We start from the raw sequence: 14,728 nt of genomic DNA, 5'->3' as shown, positions 1-14,728 counted from the left end.
CTTCAGGCGTACGTCCGAAGATTTCTTCGTCTGAGGGCACAAGCGCCAACAGTGCCCAATGAAATTGTCATTGAGGCCATGATTAAAGGGCTTCGGCCGGGACCTTCAGCGCAGTACTTTGCCAGGAAGCCACCACAAGCGTTGGAGAAGCTGCTCCAGAAGATGAACGAATACATTCGAGCTGACAACGACTTCCGCCAAAGAAGGGAGGAAGCATTCAGGTTCTCTGAAATGACTAGGGGCTTCGGAGGAAGACTTCACCCGAGGCACGTTAGGTCAATTCATAACTCTGCTCAAACTGATGATCGGGGGAGTCAGCAGCAAAGGCCACAATACTCTTCACAAGCTTCGGGCCAGCAGCAAAGTTCTTTTTGGCCGCCAGCGCCAAGGGGCAGAGGCGCCAGGGGCTTCGGGGGAAGGTTTGGAGACCAGCCAAGAAAAATTTACTGCCTATTTTGTGGTGAAGACAAGGGCCATACCACCAGGATGTGCCACGTTACCATCCAAAAACAGAAGGAAATAGCAGAAGCAGCAGCGCAACAAAGTCAGCCGAAGCAGGTCATGCATACTGCTTCGTATCACTCACCTTATATTCCAGAATACGTAGGCAACCACTCTGCAGCTTCTGTTGCTTCGGCGAGCCAACCCCAAGCATCTTGGCAGCAGCCTCCACCGCCACCGCCGACCCAGCGAGGGCAGCAGCCAGAAGGGGCTCAGCACAATCACCTTCAGAGGGATTTCAGAGAGGAGTCTGAAGCTCGCACAGTCAATAGTACTGTGCCTGAGTCGAAGCACATTTATTGACACATATCCTACCTCAACAGCAGTTCTTTCGCATCTTTACATTCCGTATTACCTTTTTGTTAATAAGGAACAATTAAGAAGAGTTTAAGTGTCTTTTATCAAATTTCAATTTCTTATAACACTTTCGTCTTTTACCATAATAAAAATATGTCTTCTCCATAGGCTTGAGTTGCCGAAGCATACGAATTTATGGTGGCTTGAAGGACCTTTGTATTATCAAAAATTTGATTTAACGGACACAGTACAAATCGTTCGAAACAGTAAAAAGTCGTTCCTAAGGGAGCGCAGTGTAAGTTTTCTAAACCTACAGCGAAAAATAAACGCTGATTCCGCTGAAAGTAAAAGGCGAAGAAGCTCCTAAGGGAGGCTTACAGCGAAAAATAAACGCTGATTCCGCTGAACGTAAAAGGCGAAGAAGCTCCTAAGGGAGGCTTACAGTAAAAAATAAACGCTGATTCCGCTGAAATTAAAAGGCGAAGAAGCTCCTAAGGGAGGCTTACAGCGAAAAGTCAGCGCTGATATAAAAAGTGTGCGTGCTTTATTACAGGGACATGTATCTGTGGCACAAATATCATTTTGCATAACATAGCATCATCACATCATTTCGCATAACATAAGCATCATACAACATACTGCATGAGGAACACAAAGCCTTTTGGAAAAAAGATACAGTGATGATCTTCGGAGAATATTTCGGAAAAGAGAAAATCGTGCTAAGGCACAAGATAAATCGACACGAAGTGCAGCTTCATTAGAGAAGCAACACAAAACTTTTTTATAGCTTCGGAGAATATTGCACGAAGCTTGGATATTCTTCATCAGAGAAGTAAGCAAATTCTTGGGATATAGAAAAGATTTTCTTCATGAAGCATGCGAATCTTGGATATTCTTCATCAGAGAAGTAAGCAAATTCTTGGGATTTAGAAAAGATTTTCTTCACGAAGCATGAAAAGAAGGGAAGATGTTTTTTCGCCGAAGGCTCAAAAAATGGTATGTATGCAAAATTTCATGCATCGTAAAGAATTAAACTATAAATAGATTATATATTACATTCAAAGTTACAATATATTACACATGTTACGTTCCAAATGTTTCTACGATAGCATTCAATCCTCCTTAAGCACTATTTCTGCAGCTTCATTCAATAGCTGGTCGACAACCTTGTCCATAATGGCTTCGACCATTTTTCTAATTTCATCATCCCCCTTTGGGTGGGGACCCAGAGATGTCTCAGCAGGTTCTGAGGAAGGAGAAGATACAGCTATGTTACTATTGTAAACCGCGAACAACGTCTGGAATTAAAAATTACAATATAATAAAAAAACCACTAATTAATACCTATTTGCCCTTCGGGCTCTGTACTTTTTTCGGCAGCTTCTGCTATCTTTCTAGCATCGTGGATGCCTTTTTCACTCTTTTGAATAATCTCTTGCGCCATTTCTCGGCCGCCGTTGTCCCAGATGTCAGTGAAGAATTTTCCGCCGACCATGCTTGCTTCGGCTGAGGGGTCTTTAATGTCTTCGGAGGACAAGGGAGCTTCGGACTGCGCTAAGGATTTCACATGTTCGCAACCGTTCCTCTCCAAAACAGTAGCAATTCCTCTAGCACCCGAAAAAGCGCAGATGTCACCGCGGCTATTCAGGATTTCCTCAAAGGCCTCTGCTTCGTGACTGATCCATTCCATTGGACCTTCAGGATTGCCTCTTGAGAAATTCTCTTCACTAGAGAATGCGCCAACGTTGGCGAAGCTGGATTTTATCTTCTTAACGCATTCTATGGATTTAACATAGCATTTTCTCTGGGATGCACGAAGCTCCTTAACACTTATCTCTAAATGATTGGCCAATTGATCACTAAGCTCTCGTCTTGTCTCTTCAAGTATACGTTCTTCTTTGGCTCTAGCTAGCTGTTTCTGAAGATCTTTAATTTCGCGTTTTTGAGCTTCGGCCTGGGCCTTTGAGGCAGCTTCGTCCTTTTTTTACCTTGTCCACCAATGTAAGCAGAATTTTATCCTTTTCCAGAGCTTCGTTTCTCAGCTTAATGACCTCTGATCGTAGGTTGTTGAAAGCAATATCATAGCTCTCGTCTTCAGCATTCTTTTGCGCTCTTAACGCGTTGCTTAGTATTAAACCCTATATGTAAAAGAGTTGGCATAAGAATAAAAGAATAATTTACAAATTATAAAATTTCCAAGCACGCAGTTCTCATACCTTCAGGCTATTGTATGCAAGGCTGTCCGCAAGATCCTCCTTCGTCATAGCGCATAATCCAGCTTCAAGCTTCGGAAACCCCATACTCCTAGCCATCTCCCGGCAGACGGATAATTCTTTGTTGTCAGGAAGGCAGTATAGGAAGTCATCTTCGTCTGTCCCATTGAACACTAGTGCACCCTTTGGATATTTCAATTCTTTGGCATAGTGATTAGCTTCAAGAACTTCTTCTTCCGATAACTTTTTCCCCGAAGCATGTCGCACGATATAATCGTATATTTTGGAAGATGCTTCGGGGCCAGCAGTATCAATTTCTTCAACCAAAGTTGGCTCTGACATTTTCATTTTTTCAGTTGCCTTTGCAATTTTCGTTTCTTCTGCTTCCAAAGGCATTACCTTGGTTGGTTCTGAAGGCCCTGTTTCAACTCCAGTCTGTTCCTTCGGAGTTTCAGCAACGGATACTTCAGCAAGCGCCTCAGAAGTTTCAGTAGTCTTATTTGGGGTTGTGCTTGGAAGTTTAATTATTTCCAAAACATCTAACACATTAACCATTCTTTTTCTTTTTGGGGTCACTGTTGGGCCCTTTTTAATTTTTGCTGCTTCAATTTCTTCTGAAGGACTTAAAATTTTTGATATTTTCACTCCCTCAGATGATGCTTTCGCTTCTTCTGACTTTGGTTCTTCCATCTTTTCTGTCGCTGGCACTTCGGCCACTTCTTTGACTTCTGGCAGTAGGGTTGGCTCTTCAGCTTCGGTGGCCGAAGAGGTCTCACCGGCGAATTCAGGCACCGTGGCTGGTTCAATATAGCATGGCCGGTGTGTGAGAACCTTTACCCCTTTTCTCTTTGGTGCTGGCTCGCTAGGAGCAGCTGCAGCAGTTTTTTTCACGAAAGTTGCGCCTTTTCTTTTTTGCCCCCGCGCTGGATAGCGGTAGTCGGGGTAGACAAACCCGATTGCATCAAACACTCGGTTGAGTCTTTTCTTTTTTCGGCCTCCGAAGGCCGCTGACAATGCAGTATCTTCGGCCTTCGAATATACCCCAAGCAATTCATCACTTACAGTCTCAATGCTCTTTAACCAATCATCATCTGGTTCAACGAACTTGTCTCCGTACCTGAATGTATACTTCAACTTGACTAGTCCACCTTCGTCAGTTTCTTTAACAGTTTCTTTCGGCATTTCCTAATTATCTGCAAGAGGCCACACTCTGAAGGCAATATGTTCTTGTATTAAATCCCTTGTCCCAATAAAAGAGCAGACTACGCCGAAGGCCCGTTGGCATTCTTCGGCTACTTCATCCATTTCTACCTTCGGTTTCCGGAGTCCGAAGCGCTGCCAGATGGGACACATGATAATATCCTTAATATCTTCCCGGACCTTCAAATCATTTTTTACATAGAACCATTCTTTCATCCATTCTCCGGGCCATCTCTTCTGAAAGGTTGGCACGGGACAGCTTGACCCAGAGCGAGCACCGAAGCTGTAGCAACCAAAGTTGTTGTGATATTGCTCTTTACCCTAGGGCTTCGTTTCATATAATAATTCATGTATATTGCAAAAGCTTTTCGCACTTGGCTCTAGGCCCTGGCTCTTCACAGCCCAGACGAAGATTCCCATTCTCATTATTGCTTCAGGGGTAAGTTGATGAAGGTAAACTTGATATGTTTTCAGAACTTCTACCACGAACCTGCTTATAGGGAATCGTAACCCAGCTTTTAAAAAGCTTCGGAAGATAATGACTTCATTATCTTTGGGAGTCGGCACAATCCTCTCTTCATCATCTGCCCTCACGATGGATATATCTTGAAAATATCTCCCCCTCATGTTTTCAAGGTGACTTTGCCCAATAGTTGATTTTCCGAAGACTGAATGGCTTGGTCGCCATGGTCGATCTTCGAAATCCTCACCCCCACTGTCTGCATCAAAACTATCACTTTCACCAGTATCTTCAGATAAGCCTTCCAAAATCTCCCTAGTAATTTTTTCTGTATTTGTTTTTGCTATTGATTCAATGAAGCCCAGATTTTTCTCTTCAGAAAGGCTCAGCTTCATTTCGGCAGCAACGTTCTTCTCCTCAGACATCCCTTCGGAATTCCTGCCTCTCGCTTCCGAAGCTTCAAACTAAGGAGGCAACCAAATATTTGTGGGCAAAAACCTATTTGAGCAGTCAAAACAGATGGCAAGAGAGCGTGCCAAATAAATTGTGGCCAGCCCCTATTTATACACCCATTATGTCGAAAACTGGAGGGTCCCGCTTGTCAATGACTGGTTGCTATTCTAGCAAAGGGAAGGTGTTTTTTCGGACCTTCGGCTTAAGGCCTTCGTCCATATCGCAATATGAATTTTTCAGTACAGCAAAATTAATATTACGAGGGGCTACTGTTGGGGGCCTTCGGCTTCCGAAGGTCCTCAAAAACATGATTTAACAATGTTTTCCAAGTGAAATGTGTGAGCAGGTATCTTCGGAATTGGATTACGAGCATATAAGATTATGGCCAAGACGAAGCTTGAGTGGGAAGGAAGGTGATTGTGACGAAGGAAAAGATCATTACGAAGCTTGCGCAGAAGAGCTTCGGCATAACGGCGGAAAGGGAAACCGACTTAAAGATGAAAAGCCAGATTAGACCTCGAAGAATTACTATAGAATTATTGATAAATATAAAGGGCATTAATGTAATCTTACATGGGCTGCGTCTCATGCCTATAAATAGATGAACAGTGCTCCCGTACTATTCACGCTGACTTGACATTCGCTTTTGGCGTCACGCTTGTATTCTCACCCCTTCAAGCCGAAGGTACATCTGTAATTTATATTGTCTGTATAAATAAGATAAACGGAAATATATTAATAATAATGTTTATGAAAGATCATATTACTTTTTGTACCTTGTGTAAATGTTCTTCGTTTCTCATCATGGTCATGAAGGCATGTCTTTCATAACCTTCGTCCTAGATTCATTATATCCGAAGGGAAATAATGACCCGAAGGACGAAGGGCTTTAACATTTAACATTTTATGTTGCCTTGTTCTTGATTCATAGCATTTGAGAACAAGTCCCCAACAATCCCAGTCAGGTTGGTTGGGTCCAGTGGTCAATGCCACTCACAAAAATAAAACCACAAAAGGTCTAAGAAAAGAAAAGAAAAGAAAAAGCAGTATCACTTTGGCCTTGCACCTTGGAAAAGTAAGGGTCTGTTTGGTTCATTTAATCCAGTGACTAAAGTTTAGTTACGGGACTAAAGTTTAGCCCATAGCCTATTTGATTCTAGATATTAAAAGTTTTTAGGACACATTAAATGAATCATAAGAAGACCAAAATACTCCTTAGCATTCTTTCGTTATTAGTGTAACTGAAATAACCAAGAGACAAAAGGTGAAATTAATATGGTTTAGTCTCTTACTAGATACTAAAGCAGTTTAGTACCTGTTTTAGTCTCACTGTTTAGTAATTTAGGGACTAAATGGGACTAAAATGGAGAGACTAATTTTTAGTCTCTCAAACCAAACGTGACATAAATCATATGGGCCGCATTGAACTAAGAGCATATACAACCCACATAAATGTCTCATATTTTAAGTGGTATCAAGATGATAAGTGCAAAAAAACATAAAAGATATATTTTGGTGAAGTAACGTCTCTATCATAGTTCTATAAGTTTAAATACAGTTTTAGCTATACAATCTATATAAATAAATTGTATCTTAAAAGGTTTTACTGAATAAAATATAAGACTTAAATATATTGAATTGTATGAATACGTTTATTAGTGCTTAGAGAACCGAAACCTAGTATGCCCTAACGGGAGAACAATAATTTGAGCAAGTTGGACAAAACTACCAAAGTTTATGTACTCGCTCTGGCAGATACGGCGTTTAGACGACCCAGTTCCGGCCGCCGCGGTGCTCCGAGCCTCCGACGGCCGCTGTGGCCCTGTGGCGGGCGGAAGCACCCTCGGGCACTAGCCTTCTGTTTCTCCTCTTCGCGGCTGACCTGCAAAGAATCCCCGAAAAAGAGTTGAGGAGAGTGTACGAGTTGGGTAAAGCAGAGGAAGAGATGGTCTGGGTGTTGGACCCCGTCGACACAGTGCGCGGTGCGCCGCCTTTCCTGTCCCCGTCCAGATATTTATCGCCTTCCTTTTTGGCTGGCATTTGTGGGTTTTGGTCGATGGTTTAGTGAATGCTTGTTCTTATGTTCCGCAGGGATTCAGAAGCGTTACATCTTCGCTGCCGGGACGTACAAGGTCGGCCGCAAAGGTGCCTTCTTTGACCTCCCCTTGCTTTTCAGTGGACGCTCTTATACTATCAACTATTATAACTAAATCATTACTTTTATGATTTGGTATTTGTCTTTGTAACATATCAATTTTTGTATTTCACTATAAAAACAACATTGAATTGATAATTATCTTTAGATTTGTGATTTTGCGATAACAAAAAATTGCAGATTATATCTATAGAATTTGCAACAAACTAAAGCTCCAATTTTAATATAAAATATATGCAATATCGTCGTCTGCAAACTCAGGCACCTGAATTTTAGTAAATCTTTTTTTTTTCAGTTTATCGTTGTTAATTGGTGTGACTATGAGCTACTTCTTTTTAGCGCTTGGTGTGCCCCTTCTCACTACAGGGAGACATGATTCGTGACTCCTCAGATTAAGAATGGCAATGTGAACTAGGAAAAGGTTTATGGATTTATGTTTGCTTTTGCTACTTAGTGAATCAGCAATTGAGAAGAACATAGGTCCTGTTTTTTTTTGTGGTTTTATTAAAGTTTATCTTGTCTTGTCTTAAACTTAGTTAACCTAGTACACGAAACTTTATCCTGATATTGTTGATTTCCACTACAGATTGTGATGTCATTGTTCAAACTGACACATCTATATCCCGAGTCCATGCGGAGATTGCAATTGAAAAGATGGTTGCCTGGGATCCACATTCTGGTGCACCTGCCAGTCCATCATTTGTTCGTGTAATCGACCGATCAAAGTATGGCACATTTGTCAACAAAGTACATGGAACCCAGGGCAGCCGTCTGCATAAAGATGAAGATATGATGCTTACTGATGGGGATGCTGTGACGTTTGGAACTGGTAATGCGACCTTTAGGTGAAGTCCAAATATCCCATTTGCTAATCCCTTTACTTATTACACATCCCTTATGTTTTAAAAACACCTTATCGATACATGACTCTATCTTAGCTTTTTTTACTCATATGTATCATTGTGCTCCTTTGCTGTGAAAGTTGCTCGGATTGTATTTATTTGAGTTTTTATGATCCTTATTACAGGTTGTCATTTGTTCCCATAGTGGTTTTTTTTCATGGCGCAAAATCGACACGAATTGATCCATCATTACATGCAGTCATGAAATCTATTGGTTAGTCGTAATCAGCACTTCCATTATCTAGTAGAAGCACTGTTGATTTATTGGAAAACATATTATTTTCCTTTTGTCAATGTTGCTACAGTTGTTGATAAATGATAACATGTTTTTCTCTTTTGCACACTAATGATGGCCACCACTTTTGTTTCGGAAGGTGCATATGCTACTCGTAAGTGGAGCAATGAATGTACACATGTTCTTGTTGACGGATCATGTTCGTTGACACCTGAGCTCCTCGATGCAGTTATGGCAAAGAAGCAGATCATGTTGGGAGACTGGTTTGAGGTACTTCGTTTCCCCTATGGCCATACTTTTTATATGCTCCACAGCTCCAGTGTTTTAGATCAGTGAATTGTTATCTTCCATGTAGACAGGCTTGTGTGAATTAGCTTGCCGCACAATACTAGGTTAAAAATCATCGTCTTATAGAATATAGATGACCCATGGTGTCACTGATTTTGACTCTTGAGTCTGAATTAGCATTCAACTCCTAGTTAAGTTGTGGTGTATAAACCATTCTTATAGCGCATGTTTCCAGCTGAGTTCTGTATACTTTTATTTGTTTCAGGCAATGGCTGAAAAGAACATACACACAGAGATCCCTTCTTGTACACAGTAAGTTGTGGACACCCCTTTGATGCATGATAATATAGCTTGTGTGGATCCTTGTTCATGTTGTGCACTTGTGCTTGCTTTATGATGATAGATAGTGAGGTGTTTTTTTTAATCCAGATACATTCCAAACTTGACTCTAGATGGGATGGTGATCAAAATGGTGGATATCAACCTCATTCAGAATTTCCTAGAAGGCTATACTTTTATCCTGGGGTCATCAGATAAAGTTGTGTACTATTCTTTTTCTGTAGAAAGAAAGAAGATAATTAAATACTTCATTGTTGATTAATTATATTCATGTGCAGTATCAATTTGGTGAGAAGCTCCATGGATTACTGGAATCAACTGGAGCAAAATACGTGCACATTGACGACTTTTGTGCAAACAGCCAGGTAAGGCCTTGTTCGTTTTCGTCGGATTGCACTCGGAACCGTTCCAGCTAATCAAAGTTTATATAAATTAGAGAAGCAATCCGGGTAGGAATCGTTCCGACCCACCAATCCGATGTAAACGAACAAGGCCTAAGTGTTGATGATAAAACTATTTTATGGCTGTCTACAGAAAATGTGGGATGTGTAATATGTTTTCTCCAATTGGGCGTGTAGCAAAAATTTGAAGTTTTCCTTACTGGTCTATGCTAGTAGAATTTGCACAAGTTTTTCTAGTTGAGTTGATTGCTGCATTGCCTTTGATACTGATTTTCTTCCTTATTGTTGATAGGACTCAGCAGCTGGAGACACTGATCATCAAATTCTTGTAGTTCCTGCACGATATCCATTGGAATTCAGCAAGATACGTGTGCTGTTTACTTTGTCAAAGATCAGTGATATTAAGCTATTTGCAGCTATATTGTCTGGCCGCCTGGAAGCAACTTCTATTGAACCACCTGCTTGTAAGTATTAACAGAACAAATTTGTTCACTTGCTCACTGCTATTCTCCTTTCATCTTTGCATTAGCAATAACACCTTTGACGCCTTTCCCTGAATAAAACCGAGCTATAAGTTCATATGTTCTTTTTATTCTATTTCTGCCAGTCATCGTTACATCCTCGAATTCCACGGATGCCACTATTGTGGCGGATTCGGATGTTGAAATGGAGACAGCAACTTCTAATCCTACTGGTGCTGCCAACAAGTCTCAACATCACACCGAGAATATCTCTGACGATGAAAAACAAACCACAAATATAACCAACGAAGTTGCAAGGAAGGGTAACGTTATTCACCCAAAACACCCAGAGAGCGTTGAAGATTTGAAACCGATGGAGGAGGATGTGAAGGTCATAGAGAAAACAGCAACGTACAGGTCCACGGGTAGAGACGAGGATGCTCGCATTCTAAGCAAGGCGCCAAAGGATGAAAAATTAGACACCAGCAGGGATGGGGCTTCTGATGTCATATTTAGTCAGAATCTGGTCGTCAGAAGAAGCCTCCCCCAGTCAGCTCCTGCCGCACCAGCAGAAATCGGAGGCGTTAACTTCAAGCGCTTCAGGAAGGTAACATAATATACAAAAACTGTGTGTGTAAATCCTTTCTGGCACAAGTAACTGAATGCGAGCTCGTTTGCTCGTTGTTTCAGAGGGAAATGGTGTCTGGAAACAGCTTCAAGGACCTCATTCCGTTTGCGCGGGAACCATACAGGCAAGTGCTCAAAAGGCTTCCGGTGAGTCCGAAAGGCTACTGATAGTTTAGACACAAAAGTTGAGTGAGTTTGTTTTCTTTCTGCAGAGAGTCGGACCACGAACGTGGCAGCACGATGACCGATTTCATGCGGGAGGAGAAGCGGCAGAAACAAATGGAGGCCATTGCGGAGGATCTCTTCAACAACGCAAAGGTGCCTGGCCCTGAGCCATTCGTGTCACGTGCATGTTTTAACTTTGAACCCTGTGCTAACGGTGGAATTTTCAGTCCAAGAAAAGAGCAGCCGCTGGAAGTTCGATTCACACCCTACTCACCGGCCACAGATGATGAGAGCCAGGCAGGCAGCAGGAGATCACCTCTATATGCGATCTGCATGCTCATCTGTTAGCCACGGCGTTAGAAGCCGAATTAGTGTAGGACGGCTGTCGGATATGGATTGTACCTGAGGTCATGTTAGATATGAATGGTTCTGAGGGAAATATTAGCTGTGATTTTGGCATTACGCGTCGGGCAAGTTTAGCGTTAGTCTAGAATTTGACCAAACAAGAGGATTTTCTCCGGTTGGATGTTGCGAGCACGAGGGTTTTCTTGGGTTGAATGTTGCATGGTTAGTTCACCAAGGGCTAGTTTGACAACCCCATTTTACAACGGAACGCTACACCTACGAGATTATGATGTTTGATGTGTTCAGCAGCCTATCACTATCAGTGACCCTCAATCCTGTTGTTACCTTGATGCCAAACGATACGTTCAACCGACGAGACAATGTGCGCATCCAGTTCTCATGGACTTGGGAGGACCGATGATGCTTTGCCTCAGCTTGGCGTGTAGCTGCAAAACCCATATTATATCATCTGCTATGTGGATTCAGCAACCTATCAGTAACTCATGTAGTGAATACGGAACAAAGCATTTGCTCCTCCAGATGGGAAGAAATACTAGCAACGTACTATAGTCTATACAAGAGCAGAGCAGTACCTCAACCAGCTCATCAAAATTTGACTTCAATAAACTAAAATTTCCTTTCACAGTGTTCTTTCTTTCCCCTGAGCCATGGTTTTCTGCGCAGCAAACAAAAGAAACATTTGAGCGGACTGTATTACTGTTTACTAATTGCGTTAGTGCATCATTTCACTAGGCTGACCAGGTTTAAATAAAAAAACGGCCTTACACTTCAAAAAGTCTAAACCTTTTAAAAGGATTCATTTTACATTTTATGCTGAGGATAATTAATGATTTCTCCCGACCACCGGTTTGGCAGAGGTGAAAACATGGATCCCAACAACCCCCGTACCACACTCGCTATTTTTCCCAACGCTGCGAAAAACTCCTCATCTATGCACGAGTGCTCGGTGTTATCAATCTGCGAGCTGGTGCCAACTCACGCGCTTTTGCCTCACCTGCCTCTCCCCACAAATATGTCACGCGCCCACGCCCCAGCTGCTCCTGGCTGGTTACGGCCGCTGCTGGCCTACCTGCCATCAGCTGGCTGTGGGGTGCCTGCTGGCGTTTAGGCTATTCGCAAGCGTTACTCCTAAATTTTTCCTGTTATATCATTTTTTTATTATATCATTAACATTTCACCCCCTATATTTTCATCTCCCGCAGCGGTTCCCCCTAAATACTCCCCCTATACCCCACTACAACTATAAAATATCATTTTCTATATCTACTACCAATTTTTTATCTACTAACAATTACTCGTGGCCCCACAGCAGTGCTGTAGGGGATGAACAGTGATCCTCTAGATTGAGGGGGAGAGAGAAGGGGACCGCGCGCTAGGGGGCGCTGCAGGGGGCAGCGCTGTGGCCGTAGAGTGCCCCCTGCAGGCGCCATGCAAGTGGAGGGGGCTGCCCAGAGGGCAGCGTTGCAGGCAGCCTTAGGACGGTGGATCTAGGCACTTTCCCAACCGGTTGCGTGGAGATCGGAGGGCATAGATGCCATTAAATCATTTTCTATTTAATTTTGACTGGTAAAAGATTTAGCACTCTCTAATCTCTTTAATTTATTCCTAACCGAACAAGTTCTGTATGGTTTTTTATTCACCTTTTTTAGAGCCAATTATTGCAACTATTGGAGAAACACAACAAGCTTTGCTAGCTACTCATTTCGACGAGTTGGAATGAGGATTTAGCAACTATTTTTGAGCTATTGGAGATGCTTTGGGTGAAGACATCACTGGACACCTGCAAGGCTAGTAATTGTAGCTTCTTTGTTAGAAGGACTGATCAAAACTTAGCAACCAATTGTTTCCTTCTGTAAGGCTGACTCTAATGGATAGGGTAAAATAAGGGGACGTGGAATTATAGATGACACTATTCGATACTGTTTGTAGAGTGAAGTTTGAAATAAGAGCTCTAGTGGAGACGGCCTAAGTATCAATATATTTAGTTTGCACTTGGTTAACATATTTAATCGCCACAAAAATTTCTGAATTTCTATTCAATTAACTAAGAATTAATCCATGTTGGTTTCATAATCAACAAAAAATGCATAAACGGTATTAAATTATGCAACAGAAACAAATTTGTCCAAAAATATCTCTATAAATTTCTACATCTCAGGAAGATATTTCTATAAAGTTTCTAGTTTTCTTGACTATGTTACAAATTTCTTTTCTATTTTATATTCCACAGGAAATGAATAAATGAATCCACAAATTCCTAGAAAAAAAGAAGAGGCCATTTGGTCTACGCCGGTCTTTCAGCTCAGCACCGTGCGGCCCAGGGCCGTCGAGCGGAGGCGGGGGCACGCCCAGGCCGCAGCAACCTAGGCTTAGTTCACCCCCCCACACACAACATTCTCTCGTTCCCGTCATTCGTTCTATCTCGATCGGATGGCCCTGGTTTAACACAACACTGTTTATTGAGTATAAAACCTAAAAAATCGATCAGGTGTTGGCAACCCTACACTTCTCCACACCCGCGTCGTGGCTCTCGGTCGCCTACTCGCCTCCTCTCTCTGTTCTATCCGACCCTCTCTGGAACCTTCTCATCCTTCTCTTATCCGACGTCAGCGAGCTTTACAGACGATGTGGGGGGCAATGGGCCTTACTCGTCCCCTAAGGTGGGCACACCACCATCGGTCGAGCTTTGTCGGTGGTCCTGTGAGGCGGCAAGGTAAGTTGGTGGCCTCTTTGTCGTCATTTGTGACTTTTTAACCTAGATCTTGCCTCTTTATTTGAATCCCTTTATGTGTGTGTATGAGATGTAACAATTTTGGGATCGAATTTGAATTGGATTCAAAGATCCAGGTCCCCTTTCCCCCTTTCTTTGTATGTATGTGTCGGGTACATAATTAGGGGTACCCCCAACACTCCTAAACTCGGCTGGTAATCACCATCAGCACAAACTGCAGAGACTGATGGGCCCAATTCAGGTCAAGGCTTCGTCTACTCAAGGGACGCGATCTCGCCTCGCCCGAGCCCAGCCTCGGGCGGGAACTGTAGTCCCAGGCGAATTCACGCCTCGCCCGAGGGCCTCCTCAAGCAACGGGCGCACCCTCGACTCGCCCGAAGCCCAGCTCGGGCAGGCTTCGTTGTGAAGCAACCTTGGCCAAATCACCTCACCAACCGACCGTATCGCAGGCGCATTCAATGCAAGGATCGCCTGACGCCTTATCCTGACACGCATGCCTCAGTCGGCAAGGTCGAAGTGACCGCAGTCACTTCGCCCTCCCGCTGACTGACCTGACAGGAAAACAGCGCCGCTCGCCCCTCTCCGACTGCTGTGCCACCCGCCAGGGTGAGGCTGACAGCAACTGAGTCCAGCCTCAGGCGCAACAGGAAGCTCCGCCTCGCCCGACCTTGGGCCTCGGCATCAGGAGGAAGTCTCCGCCTCGCCCGATCCCAGGGCTCGGCCCCCGCCTCGGCCTCGGAAGGTGGTCTCCGCCTCGCCCGACCCCAGGGCTCGGCCTCAACCTCGACCTCGGAAGGTGGTCTCCGCCTCGCCCGACCCCAGGGCCTGGCCCCAACCTCGACCTCAGGAGGAATCGCGTTCTCGCCCGACCCCGGCCTCAGCCTCAGGAGGAGTCTCCGCCTCGCCCGACCTTGGGCTCGGACCGACCATGCCG

At 43.5% G+C, this 14,728-nt stretch overlaps 1 protein-coding gene across 2 annotated transcripts; it reads left to right on the top strand.

Annotated features, from left to right (window-relative positions):
• The first annotated feature begins 6,852 nt into the window (after positions 1 to 6,852).
• Positions 6,853 to 11,353, top strand: LOC100501841 (Nijmegen breakage syndrome 1 protein). Of its 2 annotated transcripts, none has more exons than NM_001362824.1 (13): positions 6,853 to 7,106; positions 7,216 to 7,269; positions 7,866 to 8,108; positions 8,307 to 8,395; positions 8,556 to 8,686; positions 8,970 to 9,016; positions 9,134 to 9,242; positions 9,322 to 9,408; positions 9,737 to 9,908; positions 10,052 to 10,512; positions 10,596 to 10,657; positions 10,745 to 10,850; positions 10,925 to 11,353. In NM_001362824.1, the coding sequence occupies exons 4-13, from the start codon at positions 8,383 to 8,385 to the stop codon at positions 10,982 to 10,984; spliced, it is 1,248 nt and encodes a 415-aa protein (NP_001349753.1). In that variant the 5' UTR covers positions 6,853 to 7,106; positions 7,216 to 7,269; positions 7,866 to 8,108; positions 8,307 to 8,382; the 3' UTR covers positions 10,985 to 11,353. The 2 variants fall into 2 exon arrangements, with proteins under 2 accessions (NP_001349753.1, NP_001350128.1); NM_001363199.1 differs by having other exon boundaries at positions 6,913 to 7,106; positions 7,866 to 8,124.
• Positions 11,354 to 14,728: the final 3,375 nt, after the last annotated feature.

Source organism: Zea mays, chromosome 5 (genome assembly GCF_902167145.1).
Source record: "Zea mays cultivar B73 chromosome 5, Zm-B73-REFERENCE-NAM-5.0, whole genome shotgun sequence".
NCBI classification, from domain to species: Eukaryota; Viridiplantae; Streptophyta; class Magnoliopsida; order Poales; family Poaceae; genus Zea; species Zea mays.
This window is presented reverse-complemented; position numbering and strand designations above follow the sequence as displayed.

Bases quoted from the DNA above. Each gene is read 5' to 3' on its own strand.
- LOC100501841 (NM_001363199.1), top strand. From the start codon at position 7,070: ATGGTCTGGGTGTTGGACCCCGTCGACACAGTGCGCG. The intron at 8,396-8,555 runs GTTAGTCGTAAT...TTGTTTCGGAAG, and splicing joins TGCAGTCATGAAATCTATTG to GTGCATATGCTACTCGTAAG. The intron at 10,658-10,744 runs GCAAGTGCTCAA...TTCTTTCTGCAG, and splicing joins TTTGCGCGGGAACCATACAG to AGAGTCGGACCACGAACGTG.